The following is a 25,115-nucleotide window of genomic DNA, read 5'->3' as shown; positions in this document are numbered from 1 at the left end:
AGGAAGGTGATCAAGGGAGGAAGCAAAGAAGGGAACAATAGGGTGACTCTTTTCGTGAAAGAATTTCAATTTTAACAACTTGTTAAAACTGGTATGCCTGTCCATGCATCTATATTTATACACACACATATAAGTATTTTTTCCAAATGACCTCAGGAGGCTTTACATAACTACTTCTTTAAAATACCACACCAGTATTGAAGTGTATTTGGCATTAGAAAATTATTAACCTGCAGACATAATATTCTAATTATTAACAGAACTGTAGATCATTTTCTGTACCATCATCTAGTATAGGGGCTATTCTTTTTATAGTTGTAGTCACGTCCTGTTTTAAATGTTGGATTTAGATGCTATCAGTTCTCATGTACCTTTTTAATGAAAGATTTTGTAAAGCAATTGGATACCATAAAATTTTTTCTAATTCCAAAATTATGAAAAAGCAATGACAAAATATAGGTTAAATTTATTGTGGAAAAGAGAGAGAGGAAGAAAGAGAGTCTGAGGAACAGACCAAGAGACAGAGACTGAAAAACTGATAATAAATAAGGGATATTCTTACAAAAATGGTGAAAATTTTGTTTTCTGTAATAAAGCAATTCTTGACAGGTTTTTCTCCAGATGTGAAATTAAAACATTTCCCGTTATCATTTCACTATGAAATACCTTGAAGTTAAAAAGCATTTAAAGAATCTTAAAATCACAATGAGATTGAAGAGTTAGAAAATGTATTAAAGGTTCACAGTATATAAATGTTTTTAATCTATCAGAGGTTTTTTTTTCCTTTTGAACAAAGGTAGCCCAACCCACATAATAATATTATTTAAAGAAAACATATTTCGCTAAGAAATTGCTCCTATAATTCAGTTCTTTCTACTCTCTCCAGACATACTTCTATTCCTTTAACTCGTGAGTCAAATTGTTTGGTACACTCTTACAACTTTATTAACTTTCTGAATCCTTTTTAAATCACACTAAGCTTGAAGAATTTTGTACCATATCTGATGGTTTTTGGTCTTGCAAATTTTGATAATATTTTCATCTTCCTTACAGCTGCTACTAAGAAACTTTATCAGAATGAAGCGCTGTGTCATGGTGCTCGTAAACGCTGCGTACTTCATTAATAGTTGCTTTGACTGGGACTCACCCCCAAGGAGCCTCGCTGCTTTTGTGGTATGATAATTCTTTATTACTTACATTGTTATTCATTAAATTCAGTAATCATAGCTGCATGTTTCTGTGGCTATAGTAACAGTTATGTGCATGTGGCCATTTTAAAACTCCTATTTTAAGACTTGACTGGACAGATTTGCCGTGGGCAGGAACCTGATGGATCGTTCAAGGTCCGAGTCCAAGAATACACATCCCCCCCCTCCCCCGCCATACTTCCGGAAGGCAAGATATCTCAGCCAATATATACTTTTCTCCGTGACAGTTAAAAAGGAAAATTTTACATATTGCATAATTCCAAATCCCAATAACAGAGCCAAGAAAAGTCCTTCGTGTTAAAAAAAAAAATTAATAATCTTGACCACCCTCATTTTAATTTTATTGTTCTACAGATTTTTTTTCCCTCAACATAGGAAAATCGTTGGCAGTAGGATGTTGGTTGGTAATGTAAATTTACGTGAGTCAATTGGAAGTGGATGTGACCTATTTAAGAGACGTTTTATTGTTTCTGAGATTTTCAGTTTTTAAAAAGGCACAAGTGAGAATTTGATAGATCCGAATAGTCCTCTAACAATGCTCATCTTGTGGCCTTTTACTTTGGTTATTTAAAAACTGCTGATAGGACCAACTTGCAGAGCTCGAAAATCTGAGAGAATACTTTCCTCTAAGCTTTAGCTGGGATTTTCTGCTCTCACATGAGTTTTGCTTATTCAGGATTTCAGTCTGAAGTTTAAGTGGAGTCCTTCTTTCGAAATCCTTTCTTTTATTGTCATATTTGTTAGAATATGAGTACCTTGTGCTTTCTTACAGTTTCCAGGTTAGCAGAATATGACTTTATTATGGGGCCTTAATTATAGTAACAAATCAACATTTTAGTATTACCATTCAAATGAGCGTATGCACATCTGTTTAGCACTCTGAGGTCTGTCCTCCTTCTCGGGCCTTGTATGGGACTTTCATTAATGTCTGAGCACATGGAACAAAGAGTGAGCATGTCCCTTTGTGTTGTAAGTTACCAGAAAGTTAGGCAGCCATTCTCCCATAGACGTGATGTTGTCTCTTTAAAGAAAGCGACGGCCATCATTAAGATTTAGAAAAGAAAATCTGCCTCTTTCAATATTCTTTTATTTCGTGCCTTCATAAAATAAATACATTGAAGTACAGTTAAGAAAACTTTATTATGATTTTTCACTATCATAGGGGCACCTTGATGTTAATGGAGAAAAATGATACTGAGTTTCTGTGCGTATTTTATGCCATTACTTCCAGGTTCCATGGGGCCTTGTAACAGACGCAGTAATAGTCTCCTGAAAATGCCCTGATGCCATCTTTGATTCACTCTTTCCAAAGTCATTCCCCACAACAGTTGGCAAAATTTGAAAACAGAGAAATCTCTGTAATTATGTCATTTGTTCAGGAACATTCATTTCAAATGCTCTAATATGACAGTGTGTTGTGTAAGTCTTCATAAACTCCCTCTGGCTTCTCGAGGTCACTTGAAATGAATTCAAGATGGCAGACATTTTCCCCCGATTTTCTTCTGATTAAAAAAAAAAAAAAATCAGACACTGAAAGTCCGAGAAACTTCGGTCCAGTTATCTGATAATACCTGAGTGGTTTCACAGTAAGGGAATCAAAGTTCACCGGGGAGGGAAGATGATAATATCATCTATCAACAGCCTTGGTCGTACAAAACACAAACTGAACCAAGATGCTTGCGAAAGAGAAGGGGAGGCCAGCGCGAAGGTAGGAAAGGGGCCTGCAGAGACTGGCAGTGAGAAAAGACGCCTCACAAGCTGCATGTGAATGTGCAGTAAGAGTACTTTCGAGAAGAAACGGTAGTATTAACAGTTTCATTGAGTAGGAGCACCGAATCAGGCTCTACTGAATGTGATTGGAATCACAAATGGCAGAACTGGACTGCGTTTATCTAGACCTGAGCTGGGCATTCCATGAGAAAGGGGAACTGCCTTTTTCACCCTGGTACTCCAGTATCACCTGCAGAGTATCTAGCACTTGGCAGGCTCCCAATATAAATGGCTATCTGAATCAGTAGGCCAGCCAGTAACCAGCGATGGGTCTGAAAATTTTTTCTAAAGTGGAGAAAGTCTTCTTGAATGATAAGGCTTTGCTCTAGTAGAGCTGGTTATTAAATGATGATAGGCACAGATTAATGCTCTACAGCAATTTTCCCTAGACCTTCAATTAAATTATAATGAATTGAATCCTCTAAATAATAATATAATAATCCTCTATATAATAACAACTCATATACAATAATATGTTATATATGCTAGATATGTTATATGTGTCATATATAAAACAACTCATATGTAGTAATACAATCCTCTATATAATAACAACTAACATATAATAATATGTTATATATATAACAACAAATATATATGTAATCTATATAATATAATAATCCTCTATATAATAACAACAACAACTCATACTTGCTGAGCATTTATGTGCCAGGAAATTGTTCTAGAGACGCTAAAACATGAAAGTGCTTTTCATGCATAAATGAATCTAATATTCCCTACTAACCTAATTATAAGAGAGATACTATTATTTTCCCAATATACAGAGGAAAAAACTGAGGCACAGAAAAGAACCTTGACCAAAGCACATAACAGATATTATTTTCTCTCCAAAGGAGCTTTTAAAATATACACCTTGTAATTTAAGTATCATAACAATTCAGGGAAAAAAAAAAAAAACTGTTGTAGGATTTTGCTGCTTCTTACAGATATGAAATGATGTATTTAAAAATGAAATGTTTCAAAGATCTCATTGCATAACCGGAGCCTTTTTAGGCCAGTTTATTGAAAAGAACTGCTTTCCATTAAGAGAGGAGTATAAGCAGCACCCCATTGTTACAAACATATTGTTCCCATCATTCCCTGTTGATGGATCTCGGGTCTATTATTATAATATTGGTTCCACTTGGCCCACTTTTTCATAAATGCAGCTGCTTCACGGAGCACACGCATTTGTACCATTATGTGGCTTGGTTTTAGGCCCAGATCAGTAAACTTTATAATGTTTAAGTGCCTTTTTTTCCCCCATTTCGTTTTTCTTTTTCTTTGCTAATTTTCTATCCAAAAATAAATGTAGAATAATGAAATCAAAATGGAAAAACAATCATTTTTTTTTTTTGTCCCCGTGTCCATTAAAGTGGAAAGCGTTAAGAAATGCAGGGTTAACGCTGCTCCAGCCTCTCTGGCACTGCCTATGTGTTCTGGGGAAGAGGCAGAGCCGGCCGCCGAGATTAGAAGCTGCAGTCGGCCTGGGAGGTGAGAGATAAATAGAGGCGAGCATGTTCCTGGGAATGTCCTTGTTATTGTGTGCTGTGAATTAGGTTTTTAAATTTTACTATGAATATTGTATGCCTAAGAGCACACACAGACATGCGTGGCGCGGAAGGCCCCGCTCATCTTTTGGAATCATCTATTGTAGATGTGGAAATGTCTCCTAAATTGGGTCTAATTTTCATCAGGCTCTTGACCAGACATTTGTGTTCTCGTGGATGTCAGTGGGTGCAACGCAGAAAAAAAACCAGAGTGCACACTCTCTTTCTCTTCAGTACTGTCATTTCTCACTGTAATGAGCACAAAAATAATTGGACAACTGAGCTATCAGTAAAAGGACACACTTCAGTGTGTGTCAGAGAATTATTTTACAGGACAAACTTTAATCTTTAAATGTGATTGTAGATAATTTGTGGTACCATCTGTCCATTTGGAATTGTTTTAGCCTTTTCTGTCGTTGTACAGTGAGTGCCGCTGTGTTTAACAGTAACATTTGATATTTTACACATTTAATTTCTGTTCTGCTGTGTGGTCCTTAGGGAATGGAACGCTAGTGCTACATGAGAGAGACAAAGTATTGATCAGTTAACATTTCAGCTACATTTATGTATGTCGCAAAATTAATGAAAATGCCAGACAAAAATGTCAGAGTGCACAAAAAGGTAGAATTTAAATTTGGTAGTTTAATGAAAAGTTTAAGATGTGCATTATCAAAAATGTCCCCTTGCCTTTAAAGTACAATTCCTAACAGAATAACTACGGGGAGACACATATTTTACTTAGAGAAACAATGAACATGAATTATGAAGGGATGTCAACCCCTCAGAGAACCTTGTGTTCCAGAACGGGCATGTTTGAATGCCTAACTGTTACTCATAAAATACATTTGTTTCTGTTCATATCTGGAAGGCTACTGGCTTTCCACCCTCTCTACTGACCAGCCCATGAGGCAGGCTTCCTACGGAGCCTCTCCCCCCACCTGGGTTTGCCTTGGTATCCCGGTGTTCCTTTTGTGTCAAAACTGAGAATTCCCTTTCCAGCAATTCATCCAGGCCACTCTGGTTCATTACTCGTTCCTTTCTGGGTCCCTTTCAAAACGCCTGGTTTTCCTTTGCTTCCAGATAATTTGTGTTTCACCTTCATTCAATCCCCATTTTAGTAAAGGATCACACTCGGGACAACAGCTACTCTCAGAAAAGCCGGGCCATTATTCAGGAAAAGAGAAAAAAACAGAGATGATGTATGCAAGGAATGACATGAGGCAGCTCTGTGTAGCCAAATGATTAAAAAAAAAAAAAATGGAGGAAACATCAGCAAGGGAGGAAGAACTGAACTTGCACAGGCATTGGGAATATAATACAACGATCTGAGGACAATAGGCTCGCGAGGATACCGTATCGAGTATTTTCTGTGGAGAAAGCCTGCTGCTATCAAACAACATATGGATTTTTCTAAAAGTTATTACAAACAATAAGGACATTTTCAGTGGCCTTCACGTTCAAGGACTAAAAAAGGGGATGTTGCTTAAGAAGAAATATCAATGTGAAAACAAAAGCCTATCTACATCGGCATGTAGTTGGAGTCTCAGCATTCATGTTAGTAAGCAGTGTGGGGAGTATTGTACTGTACTGGACATAGGGAAGGTAACTTTAAGATTCCAACAGAAATTTCTGTTTTCCTCTTTTAAGAGACACCAGTAATACCACACCAACAAAATTACACTCCGAGTCTGTGGCAGTTTTCAAATGATTTTTATAGAAGCCTTTGTTGTTGTTGTTGCTACAATTATTTTTTTAGTGCTAAGCAGAAAAATTGGAAATGTTCCAGGCATAATTGTTGTTATTTTCCCTGCAACAACAAAAACAGAAGGACCCTCGAAAATCAAAGAAACAAGCACTAAAGCAAAATGATCTATAACTCATGGTCCTATCCTTGCATTCTCTCATTTTCCTAAAATTATGTAAATCAGACTCCTTTTGTCCGCCCTTCTTCATTTATGCTTTCCTCTGAAAACACTTATTAAGTTTACTAAACAATACTTCCCGTCTAATTATACGAAGCTTAAAGGTACATTAAACATTTCCTTTACGAATGTGTGAAGAAAGAAGGAAGCCTATTTGGAATTTTGCTGATTTACAAGATTGTATACCTCCAAAATGACCTAAAATTCCTTCTACAGGGTCAAAGACTATTGAAACTTAAAGACTTCAGTACCACAACTTCCTTTTCAGTAAACAGATTGTGTGTCCAGTTCATATGGATATACTGACACATTAAGCTGATACTCAAACTCTACATCTTTCCCCAAAATTTATCTGAATTCCAAGGAAGAAAAGAAATTTTCAAAAAAAAAAAAATTTCAAGCATTGGCTTATACAAAATTGGGTTTTCTTACATGGTACCTTTCACAAAGCACTGCATATAAATTTTGGCAATTGCATAAAAGCCCCTCAAGAACCACAATTTAGAAGTGGGTTGAGTTTTAGGATTGATCACAGTTAGCTAAACATCAACCTCGAATCTTAGGAAATGTAGAAAATCAGGTATTAATGGAACGAAACATTTTGACTAGATTTCTCTCATCCTTCTTGAGGAGTGATGCTCTAGCTTAGTTGATAGGTCTATTTAAATGTGTAGTTTTTTGTTTCATATTTGAGCTGTTCCATCTACAAAGGCAGCACCTCCTCAAATCAGTGCATCATTCTTTCTAAATGGTGCCAACACCCTTTTTTTGTTGTCTGTTTTCATAGATGTCAGCAAAATGGCCTCCCTATCTTTGGAGGGAGATAATCACCTAAGACACAGAGTCTACTACTCTCTGAAAAGCTTATTCCTTTGAAATTTCATTGTCTGTTTACAAAGAGAAGAATGTAATTCTTACAGCATGCCACATACACATTTTCTCTTATCTCTAGTCTCCTTCTTTTGTCCCAGAAGGTAAGAAGTAGTAAAATGCTGTCATCTGGGACATATTCTTCTATGGATGGTTTGGGGAAAATTAAAACTATTTCACTTTTGCTCAAGTGGAGTGCTATTGCACTATTTTATAATCAAACATAAACTGCAGATATCACGAACATAACTGTGATACCTTACTGAAATCAGGAATTAGCCTTCTGGTGAATCGTCACGGTTTGTGTAACGAACGCTGGGGTAGTCAGGGACACCAGGAGCTCAGTGCGGTCTCCTCCTGGCTGTTGACCCACTTCGCCACAAACATTACTTCTGAGGTATTTTCAGGCTCAGATCTTAATAAGAACCTTTACAAATATGCAGCTTGGTCCAGATTTTATAACTGAGTTGACTTAAGGATCAAAAATTATAAAACAATGAAATCATGGTCTGTCCTCAGATTCCTAAACCAGTGTTTTTGTCCTCTGAAGAGTTTTCTACCTTCCGGCTTCAATTTTAAATTGTTTGTGACAAAAGAGCAAGCCACGTTGTGTTGTGAAATATTATCATGTAAAGTGTTTTTGCAAAGAAAAACATTTAAATGAAGGAGATAATTATATAATTTATTTCACTAAGATTTTATAAAGTAAGTAATAACTCCTCTGAAAGATTGTAAATTTTCACAGAAATGGGGTCATTAAAATACTTCTGTCAGTACGTTTACTCTGCACATATTTTCATGCCCCCTTGTATCAGGTAAATATTAAGAAATAGGTGTAGAATGCTTTCTTTGGTTCCATTTTTCTATTTTGACCAGTCATGAAGATATACCTTAGAATTATGAATGTATTAAGAATTAATTGGCCTATGTTAATAAAAATGTTTAAAAAAGAAAAAAGAGTTAATTTGCCAAGGGAGAAGCCAACCTGAAATGTTGTTAAGAAAGTTGTTTCTGGTTGCTTTTGTTGTTGTTGTTGTCGTTGTTGTTGTTGTTGTGGCTCCTTCTCTTGCCCTCATTTTATGACGTTGACTGTTACAGTCAGAATTGGTTATACACCTAGTAGCCAGACTTGCCATTAACAGTTCTGGGAGTTACGACTCCACATTGTGCCTTCTCCTTTGCTATGACTACAGAGGTCCAACACTCAGCAAGGGGAAACATCAGCAATCAGTAAGAGGAAAGATGAAGGAGTAACCAATTCTCATGTTCACGCCAGTCATCAGCTATAGGCTCAACAGGACGTAATGAAGAGAAAATCAGGGCAAAGCTAACAAGCAAGAAAAGATGGAAATTATATTGAAGTGTCAGTAGATATTTGGGTGAAAATGAAAGGCAACCTTGATTTTAAGAATGCAAAAGAAATGTTAGAGATAAAACTTGGTTTTTATTTTATCTTAAGTCAGTATTTCTCAGTGGGTTTCCCCTCCCCCCATATTCAACCCCTTAAGAGGAAAATTTTTGTTAAATGAGAGAAAATAAATGCTAAGGAATAAGATTTTCTCAGGAAATGTTGGGTTTTGGAAGGTCACAAGTCATTGTAGTACCTAATTTTTTTAAAATTCTCCCCTATGAACCAATTTTTGTCCCCCTGGGTACCATATTGTCCCCTCACTGAGAATGCATGCTTGTAAATGAGGTTTAATGTGAGGTTAACTATGTTTTATTTTTGTGCTTTTGGTAGTGAAGTCTAGTTTGAATTTTCTGTAGTTTGCATGCAATAGGAATTATTCCCATAGGTAATCAGGCTAGAGAAAGATAATTTGTGATCTCTACACAAACTTATTGACTACATTAGAGTCCAATTGAAGAAAGGATTTTGTTTGGCTTTATAGAGATTAACGAATTGCATCTTTCCCTTAAGAAAACCCATATGAGAGTTTTCTTCTCTATACCAATTCCAAAGGTGTATTGTTGCGGTTCACTGAAATGGAGAAGTGGGGTGAACATTAATTCTCGCCTAAGTAATATAACCTCCATCATTATGAGGGTTTGATGGGTTTTGTCTATACATTGCACTGTATTTATGACTAGTAGATAATCTTTATATTCTTAAATGAATATCATTATATCAGAGATATAAAAGCATACTTCGTTAGGCTTGATTACCTATTAGATCTTCATTGGAAGGGAAGGAAGAAGGTTGAGGAATAGGAAAGTCATTTAAAACAGTGAAGATACAGATTTTACTGGCTATTTTGCATGTCAAGTTGTCTAATTCCCCATTGGAATCAAAAAACTTTTACTATTACAATTTATCAACAATATATAAATATATGATGTTTTATGTTCCACTTAGCTCTGCACAAATTATTCTAGGGTACTTTCCATTGTTAGCATTCTATACATTTCTTGCCAAGCAGACTTCAGGCAATGCTTACATGTTTGAAAAAAGAAACGTTGGTGAAGTAAATATTACTTTCCTTAGTCAGTTAAATAAATCTTTTAGATTTAACTTAAAATAATAGATTGTTGGGCGCCTGGGTGGCTCCGTCAGTTAAGCGTCTGCCTTCAACCCAGGTCATGATTTCAGGGTCCTGGGATCAAGTCCTGAATCAGGCTCCCTGCTCAGTGGGGATCCTGCTTTTGCCCTCTCCGTTTGCCTCTCCCCTGCTCGTGCCCTCTCTCTCAAATAAATAAATAAAATCTTCAAAAAAACTTTTTAAATAAAATAATAGATCGACAGTGTTAAAAGTAGTCCATTAATTATCCACAACTTAATATACTGAGGTTGTATGAAGGAGGTGTTACATTTTGGAGTAATATTAGTAAAGTGGTGGCTGCTACTCAGAGAAAATTAATTTATAAATGTGGAAGTTCAGATACCAGCATTCTCTTTTCTTGGCCAGGTGGCAATATTGGACATTTTTGTGGTTGTGTTTAAATTATTTAAAATAGTTTGATTTTTCATGGTAAGAGCGTCTAGGGTGGCTCAGCCAGGAGGCTGGTGTTTATAAAGGAAACCTGTAACCTAGGTTCTACTAGCTTCTCCGGCAGTGTCCTATTTCTTTTCTTTTCTTTTCTTTTCTTTTTTTTTTAATTCTCAGTATATGAGACTCCTACCCCAATTTCTAAGTCTTAAATCTATTGCTGTGTAGTTAAAACTAAATATTTTTCCAATAGTGTCCTGACCTTCAAATAAGATATAAAAGTCTGCTTTCTAAGACACTTGCTTAGACTTTAGAAGACATTTCTCCACAGGAGCAATGTCATAAATAACGACACAGAGCCACTAACAAAACCTATCAATCCCTTGATGGAGTTCTAGCTGTAGAGTAGACCCATTGCATGCAGGAAGTAGGTTTGGTGCTATCACGGCTTGGTGCTCAGGATGCCAGCAACCCACCTATCCTCGTCCTGACGTCAGCATGGAGCACCTGCTTCATGGCAAAGACAGGGGCCTACAAAGGTGAAGAGTGTATGGGCTTTGGAGGATGCTGAGGAAGTCACAGAATGTTACAGTTGGAAGGGAGCTTGGAGACCATTTTACAGTAAAGGAGATGAAAGTGCTCTAATGCGAAGGGACTTACTGAGATACTAACTCTCCTTCTCCTGCCGTGGCTGGGAGTGGATGTTTCAAAGACTGCAACATTGAAAAGATAAGACGGTCCAGCTCTCTGCCCAATGGGAGCCTGCTTCTTTTCTCTCCCTCTGCCTGTCATTTCCTCTGTTTGTGCTCTCTCTTTCTGGCAAATAAATAAATAAAATCTTAAATAAATAAATAAATAAATAAATAAATAAATAAATAAAAAGAAAAAGAAAAGATAAGAGGGGCAGAAAGAGAAAGAGCGAAAGATAGAAATATCTACCTCGCTGTCCTGAAGTTTATGTGTCAGTTGTCCTGAATTAAGGAACGCCAAGTGTCGGACATTGTCCTGTAGAATTCCAAGAGTAAGAAATTGGACTTCTAATCCTTGGTATTTCCTGTTAAGTCGTATGTGGATCTAAGAGGGTTGGCATTGCCTATTGGAAAGAGTTAACTTGCTTGCACTTTGCTTAGCATTCTTCCTGAGGTTAGTAAGTGTGCATCTTATGTTTTAATGAACTTTTCTGTTAGTCAAGGTCACATCACACTATCACGCTCCAGCCCATTGCTGAGATGAGTGTCTGGTAATACAGAACCCTTGAAGGGTTTGCTCTGTGTCTAAGTGGGGTACATTTTAGACGAGTAATGTCATTTGGCCTCCAAGTAGTAAAACTACTTATTCCCAAAAGTCGATGTAGACTCATTAAGAATATATTTTCCAGGTTCCAAACATATATTTTCCCTGAGTTACTTAAACAGTTTAAACTATCTCTATTGATTCATATTGATTTAACGGTAGCTAAGATGAAGATGTCCATGGCCTAAATGTTCATTAGACTAAATAAATGTCAGGAAGAAAGTGTACGTATTTTAAGTTTTCTGGAAAAATTGGTGATCCAGCTTCACCGTATTGCTCTCCTTCCAAATGTCCTTCAGAAGTCTGTAACTCAAAGTTTTTCTAGCTATACTTGAGCAACCTAGTGGAATAGTCTATCCTTTTACAAAGCAGTAGAAGTACTAAAATAATAATTTGGGCTTATGTTGAGATACCCTTAGATTTTGTAGGGTGTTGCCGCCTTCGTTATATAAATTCTGTGCTGTATGCTTGGTGCACCAATTTATTGCTATTAAGGCTATTGGAGTAAAGAGAGCAAATTAAATCCCCTGTATGAAATACAAGGGCCTGTGGATCATTTAGGCTTGAATGCTGCACACGATCGTAGCACGGGTTTGGTTTCTGCGAGCGATGTTGTGTTTCTGAATTTGTATCAGTCCTGAAAACTGATATAACTTAAAATTACTGTTTGAAAATATCTCCTCCCAAATCGAAGAAAGAGAAATAAATCACCAGAAAAACCATCTCGTCAGTGTTGGCTGGAAAAACGTGTGCCTCTCTGTCCAAAAATATTCAATAATATTTAGGCATGGTCGGTAATACTGGGGTGCTATTTCTTATTGAGTAGAATGTTTAACCTAAGTTTAAGGAACTGGGAAATAAAATAGATTATAAACTGAAAAATGCCATTTGTCAGTATTTTTAATCCATTACTAGAACCAGTGACAGGAAATAAATCCAGGCAGTTCTGCCCGAGATGCATTTCAGTTGCCATTAACAGATCTTCCCCGTTTTCATGCACACTCAATAAAGCTGTGTTGAATGACTGACTCCGATGACTTCAGCGGCAAAACTCGAAGTTAAAGCTGTAATATTGTCACAGAAGCCCCCAACAGTAGTATCAGATGAAGCTGAGAATAAATGTAGTATATCAGGCATCATAAAAGAGTGAACGTGGGATACATTTATGCCCTCCTCTATCTACTAGGAGATTCATACATAAGATTCACACTCATTATTCTCGTCATCTTAATGAGATCAGTGTGGGAACATTTCTCTCCTTTTCCTCTTGACTGTCAGAAATGGGACACTCCATTATTTCTTCTTCCTCTCTCTACTTTAAGGGACGAGTTATATTTTCTTGGACGGCCAGAAATGTTCACCGGTTACAGCAGACAGCCGCAGTGTATCGCATGGAAATGCTTAAGGACTTGAGGTAGAAACCGCAGCCGAAGTCTCTCTCGCGCTCTCCCTCGTCCTCTCCTTTTCACTCCTGCGTGGGCTTTTATTTTCTTTCAGATTTTTATCCTCTGCCCTGTTTCCCAAGAAGTTGGCTCGGAAAAGAGAGGAAAAGATAATTTCTCTGTGAGGAAGAACATAGGGTACCTGAGTATTACCTCTGATTTCCATCGCCCTTCTCATTGGGTCTATTGCCTTAATTAATTTTGTGCCCAGCCTTCTTAAACCAGTTCTGAACGCCCTTGGTTCCCATGTCCAAGCCAGACGGTATGTCCGGCCTTGAACGGGAAGAGGTAAAATGGGCAAGGGACCAACTTCTAATGCATCTTATCCTCACATAAATTTTCAGATCTGTCAAGAAACAGTCACTATTTATAACTGAAGTTGCTAGGACAGATTTTTATCATGTTTTTAGATCACAGATTCCCTTCATCCTTAGGGACAAGACAGCAGGAACTTACAGAAATATTGTTTAAGCTCTCCGGGCTATTGATTATTAATTTATACTGTAGCCACACCGTTTGGGGTGCCGCTTTCCTTTAGAGAAGCTCGTGTGTGAGAGGATTCCCTTTAACATGATTGAAGAATTTTAAATAGGCATTTTTAATATTTGCTGCCCTCTTAATATAACTTGTTTAATGCACCACTGTTAGCACAGGGATTATGAGCTAATAAAAATGTCATAGTATTAGCGAATAAAACACTATGTAATTTTCCCCAGGTAATGATTAACAGCATAAGGCTATATTAACAATACTCTTAGTGTACAGTCCCTAAATGTATTTGATCCTCATCTTTTAGAAAGTAATTTTATACTGAAATTCAGTAATAAAATATTTGAAGGATTTAGTTAAGCTAGTGAATGTAAACTTCTCAGGTACATGAATCTTTCGGATGATTTGTATTAAACTGCAATGTAAAATATCACTCTGTTTTGAAGTCAACCCGAAAGTTTTAAATGTTAGTTTAACATTCACCTTATTGGGATTCATAAAGAGCTTATGTATCTCATCACGCCATTTGTTTAAACAGTTGAAAAATAAAATTAATAAGCCATTAGGTCATTATTACGTAACGTTTCTGCTCCCATAGATAAATGGGTTTCTTTTTCTGTCTCTCTTTTTAAATAATGTCTCTCTGGCTTTGTTCTGTGGCTGCAGCAGGCTGTTAGTATGTATCTTTATACCATCAGAACGAATGAGATATATCTGTATAAATTATTGATTCACTTGAGCCTACCTCTGTAATTCAGAGCTGAAAATTCTGGCAGCTTATCTACTAGAATGATATAACTCGGAGACTGAAGTTACCTACCACAGCAACAGTAGCCAGTTGGGGGGTCAAATGCCCTTTTACCTTTATACCCGAACACCTGCAAATTGAGCTGTACCCCATTCAGAATTTCAAGAACAGGTCCATTGTCGCAGGAAGTAGAGTTTGTTTCTGAGAGAAAATTATGCCAGTTCTAGTTCTGAATGAAAGACAAGGCTTTTATTACTCAAGGGATATTAGGGCTGACTGCTTTTTTGAGAAAACAAATTTGCTGTAACTTTATCTGTAATTTAGTCCTGAATGGGTGCAAATAGACTGCACATTGTATGGTTCAGAAAGAAGAAAATAGGGGTTTGTTAAAGCCATACAAGGGCTATGTAACCATTATATTTCCGAGGGAAGTCTTATCAGAGTTGCAGGTTATAAGGGAGAATAATTTGGTTACAGCCTTAGCATCGAGCACCTGTTTGAAATTTTAGTTTAGAATGACACTGGAGAAGAAAGTTTTTGTCCGAAACTGTGGGTGATGAAATACCCATCTCCTGAAAGTTGCTGTACAAGCTGCCTTTCACCCAGAGGCTGGCCCTGTCCAGAAACTTCCAGAATTATTATAATCACTCCCCCTGAGGTTGAGTGTTAGACTCGGACCTAGTCGGAGGGTGTTGACTCATTTCGCTTTTATGAGAAGATGAGAGTCATAGCTTTATAGACCCTTTCCAATTAAAAAGGAAATCCTATTCAATATTCTTCACGTGAGAGGCTGCTTTAAGCTTTGCCAAGGCTGAGAGCAAGATGAATGTTTTGAGTAAGGGACAAGAAAAAGCATGCTTCAGCTGATGAGCCTCCAGGTTACAGAGTGTGGGGACTAATGGATCATATATTATTTGGAGAAATTCATCCCTCAAGTTGGTCACCCACTACTTAGTCAGCAAGCTCAGTAGTTGTCATAGAAACACTCATTTTTACAGTGTTAGAGTTGATCACTGACATGGAACCAGACTAGGTAATCAAACATTTTAGCCATATGCTTGTTCTGAGCTCCAACCTAGTCAATTAGCACATTTTCTATTAAAAACTTAGTTGTAATAGGTCTTCATTAGCTAGCAGTTGCCATAATTGAATAGTTACTCAATTATGTCCGTCCCCCAACCTCATTTTCACTTCTTTACAGAGTCCAAGTAGGAATATATCCAAGAACATTCATGAGCCCCATTTCAAGCAAAATTCATGACCCTCACCTCAAACAAGCTGTTAGAGGTTGATCCAGGGTTGAATACTTAATTTTTCTTACTATGTGTTGGCGTAGATAACCAGGCCCTTGGTCTCTTCCTTTTTTGGTTTCAGGGTTGCTATGATTTCCTTACTGAGTAAGGAGTGGGAAGAAGTCGATAGTAAAAGCCTGTTGTGTCGTAATGTCCCTGGAATGTGAACCCCTCTCTGACCTTGGACCCATCCCTTCCTTGAGCGTTTTTCAGTCTTCCCACCAGATACCCATCTGAGCATGTCATTATCCTGAGATTGCTCCCCATTATCTGCTCCCCTCTGCCCATGTCTGCCATATTTTAGGTCAGGGAATCTCATCTGTGCCATGTATCATCTAATGATCAAATCTGTTATCTAAGGGCGGGAATGAGCCACCTTCCTGTTTATGCACATTTTATTACTGGCCTCGTGAACAAAATATTCTGATTTTCTTAGGCATCCCAGTCCTTATTGCCAAGCATGTAGAAGAGGTTGTAACTGGGATATCAGAGAGCAGGGAGAGCATGGAAGTGGTCCTCAGATGACACCATGTAGGAAATCTCTGGTCCCAGCCACTCACAAGTATGCTCTTCTAGAAGACTGGTAAAATTGTTCCTCTCTCTTCATTATAAAATCGTAAATTTGAAAAAATCTGGAAGAGAACTGGTCATAAAGGTTTTTTGAGCTTGGTGGCTTGGCAGCCTCATTTTGCTCTGTGTATGACCAAAAAAGCAAAAAAACCTACCCTCCTAAGAAGTGTAACTATACTTACCTCAAAAAACACAGGGTTTCAGCTTCCCTGCATAACCAAGCAGCATAGCTGCAAAGTTTTGCCCTCAGAATGGCACATGAAAAGACAAAACAAAATCAGAGTCATCCTAACGGTCCTGCTACTGTCCATTCTCTGGAACATGGTAGGGTCCTTTCTAAGACATCCATCCTTGCTGACCAGGTCTTGGCGATTTAGATTTGCAGGCTGGGTTCAATGTAAGAGTATAAATTGTTTCAAGGATGACAGATTGCACATCTGGTTTCTTCTCCCCCAACCCCTGTGTTCACCTTTATAACATTTTTTTCCACAAGGTAATGTGGTTTAAAAATCATTTTAAGTTGCCTAACATAAACGATAAAATCAAATATTGGATTCGCAAACAATAGCCTTTATTGGTTTGTGACAAGTGATCCATCTTTTTACATTAGTGCAGCTTTCTGAACCAGATTATTTTTCATAATTGATAATTTGTGAGTCATATATTTGTTATCTGTTCTTTCATGGGTTTGGAAGTAGTGAGCGATGCCAAAGATCACTGTGCTTTTATAAAGAAAATTATTTTAGTGTTGTTTATTGGCGGGCGTTTCTGAAAGTATGTTACCAATAAGTTTTGCAGAGAATGTAACAAAGATAAAAGTAACATCCCCTGCTAGGAAGAGACCCCATAGGTCTAGAATTCATGTTGATAATGTGAATGTAGTCTTAGAATGCATTCATATTTAGCATGAGAACAATGAAAATACACCAATAAGAAAGAAATGCCGAATATAGTCCTGTGAGCTAAGAAAAAAATGATTTTGTTGTATGTTTGGACAATTTTTCTGATACACAGTCCACGTTAGAATGACACACAAACACAGTAGGCTACCTTGTTATGAGCATTACAATTATACCAACAGAATAATGACACTATTTCTTATGATCAGTAATTATAGTTGATTTTGATAAATAGCCTTAGGATAAGTATCCACCAACCATAATATAATTTTTATGATTCAGCTTTATATTTTGTTCCTAAAACCTTCTTAAATGCAACAGGAAAATTCTTACCCTTTATTATGGTTTGTAATGATGTTATGGTAGAATTAGAGCTCTACATATGAATTTATTTGCCTCAGGTAAATAATAATAAGGACTTGAAAATTTATTTTGCCTGAGAGGGCAGAATTAAACATTTTTTCTTACCCTTAATTAATAATTCTCTCACACATCCTGAACACTTTTCACTAATTCCGTTCACAAGTTATACTGACTGACAAAGTGTAAATCAGTTGGAAAAGTAACAACCCAGTTTGTGGAGAACTATATGAGGAAAAATACCATTCAGTAAATTAAATATTAATTTCACAGAAAACTCATTATGAATTTGCTTTTAGAGATTATACAGTTTGTCTTCAGTCTTTATTAAAATTTCTCCTGAATAATTCAATTATAGAAAACTATTTCTAATAAAATATTATCTACTTAATTAAAATAAAATTGAGATCATTTAATCATTGCATAATTATATTATGATTATATACAATTAAACACCATATATAAAACATTTGCTCTTCAGGAGACACTAATAGTAGTGGAAGAAAAAAAAAAAAACACCTGTAGGTTAATGTGTTCACCACTTCCACTTCTAAAGTTATAGAGTCTTTTACACACGTTGTTACATCATCTAATTGCTTAACATTCATACTCTGGTTGGGGGGAAATGCTGAAAAATATGCAGTTGGCTACAAATCAGAATAAACTAGCATATTTATTGCTAGTACATTGCCTTCTCTTTGATGAGTCTGTTATATTTGCACTCTTTAATTAATTGAATTTCACCTAAGATTATTACTTCTAAATATTTAAAGGATATATTATGGTTAATATTTTATTATACAAAGCCAAAATCCAATTATAAAGAATAGCGTTCTTTCCTCCCTCGAACTGAATATGTTCTAAATTGTGTTTAAAATTAAAGATGTGGAGAGCATCATCTGATGGGCAAGCAGAATGTTTGAACTATATAAATAGCTGTATTACAGAAAGATAACTTTCGTTTAGGCATATCTTGGAAAATGTTGACAGTGTTATTTAGCATCTCTAACAGTCTGAGGAAGAATTTGCCCTACCTTTTCAGATGTTTCATTGGCCTCATTTATGGCATTTGCAGCGATGGTGGGATATGTTTATTTGTACATATGGTGGGACAGATTGTTGATGTGTTTTAACCATAATATATTATTCAGTTTTGAAACCTACTCTCTTTAGAGTTGGAATTTCTTTACAGTTGAAGAAAAAAATGTATTTCTAATAACTTGTCTTATAGTTTCAAAGATCCGTATTTTAAAAATCACCTTCCATATTTCACAAAATGTGGCTGCTCTATAAATTACTGAGCATTCAGTGTTAATCAGTGAAAATAAGATTCTTTTATTGTAAGATGAACTATACCATCTGAGTTTCATAACTGAAGTATTTGGTATTTTCTTAAAGAAGAAGTACAGTTTAAAATACACATAATCTTTAAGTTACTCTAAATATGGAAAGTAGAGAGTGTTGAACAAATGAATTTTAAAAGCTGTATAGAGTCAGGGAGAATGTAGAATAAACTGTTCCCTCCTCCAGCCACTGCTGCCTTCTGAAATTTGCTTGAACCATAGAAGCTTATTCCAAATTTTGTAATCGATTGCTCTACGAAAAACAATTAAACTTATCCACATAGATTCTACATAGAATATATATATTTATTGTGTGTATATATATGCATATACGTATATTCAATATACATGCAGAGGTATTAAAATATACATTATTGAGACAGAACTTCATCCCCCTCAGAAAAGCAATTTACATTTTTCAGAAGATAAAGGACCCTCCAAAAGAAAAACAAAAAAATGGGAAATAACCGAAAACGCTGAACGTGGGTCATAGTTTAAAACAAAAACTGTCCATAAGCATCCCACGGTGTGTTATGCAAACTTGACCTGCTCCTGGGTTTGTCTGCTTATCAATCTATAACTTACATCGCCGCGATAGAACAGTTTGCCTATTTTCCCTCCACCCTAATTGCCTTGTATGTCATTCTGCCATTTGGCCTGTAGGTAGCAATCTTGCACCGTAAAAGCTCCCTACTCTCTCACTGATTCAGGCTGGAAAAGCTTGCACCATTACAGATCTGTTCAATGTAAGCGGTGTTATTTGCATAAATTCCAGACTTTGATGATGGTCTGTGGACTACAGATTATTTATGCAGTTGTTTGGCCTTGAAGTTCATGATTTTGCTCAGAGGTGACTTTTCTTTGCATTGTGACCCCATGTAGGTGGGAGACAGCTGAATGGCTGAGTGCATAACCTGGAATCTTGAAAATGATGAGGCCTCTTGTCGGAAACATAATGCTTTGTTTCTCATACGGCCCTTCAGATAAAAAATTAATCCACAAGTCTTCTAAAATATAGAATAATATTTTAGGACTGTGTAGCAGATATTACCAGAAAAGTGCTTCTGGAAGTCAGGCACTCTCTTAAGCAACAAGGCAATTACTGTTAGCACCTCTGAATCTTTACCAGGTTAGACCTGTTTAATTTTACTTCTGTTAAGAATAGTTCAAAGCCAGAAGGACCGGCATTCTCATTGTGACTTGCTATTTTTGAACTAATACTACAAAGTGCCGTTGCATATGTATTTCTGAAGCAAAAATGAAGATCGTTGCCTTCCGTATCAGCTGTTTTTTGGAATAACTGATAGCAGTGTATTAATTCAAACAGTTGCAGAGCGAGTGTTTCCATACCAAAATTTACCTTTATTTCTCATGCATGGGTTGAAAATAGTACATGATATTTTTAGAAATGTAACTTCTGATTTATTTCAGAAAGATAATTCTCCTCTCTCAGCAGGGGTATTAGTCCAGTTTTTATATACGCTCCTTCGTTCCTTCCTTCCTCACACTGGCTGAGTGAGTGCCCACTACGTGTCCAGGTTCTACTCTAGATCGGGAGGCCCACGTGGTTAGGATCTGAGGGGAAACATTTATATTTTATTAAAATCTTACTTCATTGAGGAATGACAGGGATTTTGATTACACTGAAATCTTATTAATATACTTAACTTTTATGTAATATGTCACACCTGAAAATGTCTAATTCCATGATGTCTTGGTGGCGGTTAAAAAAAAAAGTTATAAACCCTCATTCCTGTGTTCCTTTGCTACCAAGGAACTGGTATGGAAGATGGAACTTGGTTTATTTACTTTAGGGATCCTTTGAATAAATTGTTTCTGAATTGTTGTAGTTCTTGATATGGAAAATTATATTTAGGTAGGAGAAATGCAAACCTTTGATCGTCACTGATATGTCAACATAACTCAAACCGTCAGCATTTTTAGTTTCAACTGTTGACCAAATTGACAATACACTGCATTTTGAGAAAATTAAAAAAAATTAAATCCCATAGTCTTAGCAATTGTATGTTATGAGTTACTACCTCTGTTGATAAAACTTCAACTACTTTTCTGAAGTTTGAAATTAATCCAATCATAAGAAACTTATGGCTGTAATTGCACTGGGATCCCCCATGCCTACTTTTTGTAATACTTGAGAAGGTTACAGCGAGCAGTTTCTGGAACAAGAAGAGCTTATTGTTTGTGAGGCATAGGCTTTGATTCCATGGATCAGTGGTTATTAGAGCTGCAGCTGGTTACGACAAATATTCACATCTTAAATGGTTAGAGAAGTCATTTTCTTACAGGGTGACCTCCCCCCACCCCCACCCCCAGGCGGAGTGGGTGGGGAAGCTGCAAAAGAAGTAACTTAACTAAGAAGTGTTGAACAGACTGGTCCAACTGGGACCACTAACGTTAATGGGGTAGGGAGGCATCTTCATTTCTTAATGTTACTCCTTTGATTTTGAATCTTTCTGCATTTTTTTCAAGACTTTCCACGATTCGGGGGCATATTCCTTTACAGAGTATAGATGATGTACATGTTGGTTTTGATTAGATTCAGGCAGTTTGAAATCATTATTTTTTAGTATGCTCTTTTCAACTCTGAAAGTGTTCTTTTTCTTCGCTGCAAATGTAGATCGTCTGAGAGCCCTTTTCTCCACCCGCTTACCACCCCTTCCAAATCAAGGCTTAGGCTAGGATACCAAACAGGGAAGGACCTGCAGTTTCAAGGGATCAGTTCTTATCTGAGCTCAATGAGGCTGGAGTTGCAGATGAAAGAAGATGAGTGGAAAAACAGGTGCTGGAGCAGGTGGGTTTGTGACCTTTTGCCATTACTTCGGTTCTCACAAAGTCATGTTTTAGAATAATCACAAGAAGCAACAGAGCTCCCTCTGTTATAGAGAAATCTGGGGCATCCTCACACCAGGGCTTGACCCCTAGGGGTGATGAACTTGACTTGCTAGAAATGACATTTCTCTCGCCCTCTAATTTACCCACTCCTGTAGATGTGTATACAAATACACACATTGCTGCCTCTTAATACGGTCAATAAGATTGGGTGTTTTTATTTTATTTTATTTTCTACCCCCAGAGATCCCTTCCTGTGTGTGGGAGTGGACCCAAATCAAAGAATCCATCTTTGTTCTCTGTCAAACCTTAGATCCCATTTCTAGAGGAATAAAATGGATACATCTCAGAACTAAGGAAAACATCAGGAATTTTGACCTTTTCTTCCTTCATTTTTCTCAGGAGATGTGAAAATACCCTTAGAACAAAAACAGAAGCATAGAAAAAAGCTTAGACCTGGCACCACGTAGGAAAAACAACTTTGTGTTTTATTGGCTGAAGAATAAATAGGTTTCGTTTTTGAGAAATGAATAATTATTGCATGTATTAATACTTGTAATATACACATAATAATTATTATTACATGTATTGATAAGATCCTAACAGCCAGCTATTGGCAGAGTCCATGGAATTTCGAGTAAGTTCTTAGAACAGTGCTTCTCAGCCTTTGATGTATATACACGTCACCTGGGGATCTTATTCAAAACCCCAGTAAGCCAAGTGTAGAGCTCTTAGGTGATCCTGATGTTGCCACTCAGAGACCACACTTTTTTTTAAATTAAATTTTTAAATTTTTGTATAAACACATAATGTATTTTTATTCCCAGGGGTACAGGTCTGTGAATTGCCAGGTTTACACACTTCACAGCACTTACCATAGCACATACCTTCCCCAATGTCCATAACCCCACCACCCTCTCCCTACCCCCGCCCCGCAACCCTCGGTTTGTTTTGTGAGATTAAGAGTCACTTATGGTTTAGAAACCACACTTTTAAGAAGATTTTGCTAACGGTCTTAACTTAGAAAATTAAAATGTCCGTGATCTAGCACATAGGCTTCTGAAGTTTAGTGTGTTTCAAAATCATCTGGAAGGCTCTTAGAAACACGGAAATCTGAGCCCTGATCCCAAGATTTTCGATGTATTGGGATAAGGGCCCGCCCAAGGATTTGCATTTTTAACAAGTCCACAGGTGATGCCAGTCATGCTGGGCCAGGGTCCACAATGGGAGCCAGCCATCTACAATCTACTCTACTAAATGCTTGTTAAAATCACCAGAAATGCAATGGGACACACACTCACACACCAGTTTCTGCCTTTCATGATTCTGATTTAACTGGTCTCGGAGAAGGCCTAGGTATGATGAGTAAAATCCAATACTCCTCAGGTTATTTTATTTTTATTTATTTTTTCAAGATTATTTATTTATTTATTTGACAGAGATCACAAGTAGGCAGAGAGGTAGGCAGAGAGAGAGAGGGGGAAGCTCGATCTCAGGACCCTGAGAGCATTACTCCTCAGGTGATTTTAATGCGGTGTCAGGTTATAAGACCCAGCTGGGTTCCTTCCATGAAAGGATCCATAATACGTTGAGAAAGGAAGCACTAGGTCGGGAAAAGGAAGTAGATGATGTTTGAGAAGACCAAAGAGAAAAGCCAGAGCTTGCTAAAGGAGGAGAAGGGCGAGAAACGGTAAAGATTTCTCTTTTAATCAATAGAAGATGAAACTCGTGAGTGAAGGAGGTTCAGAAAAACGTTCCTCAGACTGGCAGTTGGGAGACTGCCAGCATCGCGTTGAGACTGACATCCTGACACTTTTCAATCCGTCTTTCTCCTCCTGTGCCTCCTGTGTGCTCCTCTGCCCTCCTTCAATCCAGAAGGAAAAGCAGGCTCCGCAAGGACCGTCTGTAGGTCTCCAGAGCTCTGGGAGTAGATGAGTGTAGCTGTAGAGGTCAATGAATGAAATGCATAAAAATGAAATGTCCACAGGTTTGTTGAATATTTTAAGGATTTCCTTATCTTTCCAACTCTTTTAAAGAACGATGAACAAAACCCTTGTCTGTTCCCAACATTATTTGGTGTTAGTGTCATTGGGGGACCATTCAAGAAGCAGAATGCGGGGAAATCTAGGAGAAGGGTGATCTCTCCTGGTCCTTTTTGGTACTTCATATCTGTTCTACACAGAGTAGACCGAGTAGCTGCCACCAGCTATTGTTCTCTGGCCAATGTTTGGACACAGAGCAAAAAACAAACAAGGATTTTTTACAAGGATACAACCTTTTTATGTAAAAATCAGTCTCTTGGCTTCATTCAGACGTGCTGGGCCCGCATTGCAAATTCCCAGAAACTGAATTTTTCTCTGGTACTTTGTCGGGTTAAAGCAGTCTCTTACTTGCCTTTACAGAGATTTTTGTTCTTACTTTGTTTTCTCTTATTTTTTTAAATCAGTAGTTTGTTTGTTTATAATAATATACAATGTATTATTAGCCCCAGGGGTACAGGTCTGTGAATCGCCAGGTTTACACCCTTCACAGCACTCACCATAGCACATACCTTTCCCAGTGTCCATCACCCACCCACCCTATTCCTACCCCCACCACTCCCCAGCAGCCCTCATTTTGTTTCATGAGATTAAGAGTCTCTTGTTCTTGTTTCATTTTTAAGATTTCATTTTTAAGTATTCTCTATACCGAAAGTAGGCCTTGAACCCACAACCTCAAGACCAAGAGTCTCCTACTTGTCCAAATGAGCCAGCCATACTCCCCCATTTACAGAACTCTTGTAAACTTGTGTACTTCAGCTTTAGTATTGAATATTTTGTGAATGACTTTATTTTATACATAAACCACTCTAAAATTTACATGAGGCCTAATCACTGGTCTCAAACCATTGTTAATAATTGGTTAGGTGTGGTGTTTTTTTTTTTTTTTTTTGAAAGATACAGAAAATAAAACCTCACTAACCATTCTAACCTCATTTCTTCCATAAACCTCCATCCCACCCCTGGATAACAAGTTGAGGCCAGAGCTGGCAGAGACCTAATGTACATTCATTCTGCCACTTCTGTTGCCCTTTCTCTTGGCAGGCAGCATTCATGGATTACAGCACGTGTGCAAGCACCCACATGAGTCTAAACCAGTCCATGTAGCCACCACCGGTATTTCCCATGTGTGAGGCCTCTGTGATTGTGTCTGCCTTCCCTTCTGGCGTTGAGCCTCTGAAGGATGGAACATAGGTTTCATTGGTCTATGTATTCTATGTAAGATGTGGGAAAGGCTTTGGATGTAGTGATCCTCGGTGGGTACATTGTTGTTGAATTTTTTATTTTGTAGGCTAGTCTAAACTAATGGAAAGATATATTGACAGAAATTTTTGTCCGAGTTCTTATTATCCTTAATAAACTCTCTCAAGTAAAGGAAAGCAAAATACAGCCAAATAGAATTAGCCTGAATCAAGAATGATTGCTAGCTATTTTGGATACAAACAATACAGCTAAAATAAAAAGTAGCCTGCCAACTCCAGAGTAAACACTCCCCGCTGAAATCACTTTTATGTTATTATCATTTTCTTTAGTAAACCCAATA

At 37.2% G+C, this 25,115-nt stretch overlaps 1 protein-coding gene across 15 annotated transcripts in view; it reads left to right on the top strand.

Annotated features, from left to right (window-relative positions):
* The window catches only part of MCTP1 (multiple C2 and transmembrane domain containing 1), a 527,358-nt gene that overhangs the window by 370,987 nt on the left and 131,256 nt on the right, over nucleotides 1-25,115 (top strand). For 14 of the 15 annotated variants that reach the window (XM_059418251.1, XM_059418249.1, XM_059418246.1 and 11 more), the window contains one exon: nucleotides 1,054-1,173. In XM_059418251.1, the coding sequence (XP_059274234.1) occupies nucleotides 1,054-1,173 (120 nt within the window). Of the gene's footprint in view, nucleotides 1-1,053; nucleotides 1,180-25,115 lie in introns of those variants that run through there. The other variant, XM_059418256.1, reaches the window with a different exon arrangement.

This window comes from Mustela nigripes, chromosome 12 (assembly GCF_022355385.1).
Source record: "Mustela nigripes isolate SB6536 chromosome 12, MUSNIG.SB6536, whole genome shotgun sequence".
In the NCBI taxonomy this organism is placed as follows: Eukaryota; Metazoa; Chordata; class Mammalia; order Carnivora; family Mustelidae; genus Mustela; species Mustela nigripes.
This window is presented reverse-complemented; position numbering and strand designations above follow the sequence as displayed.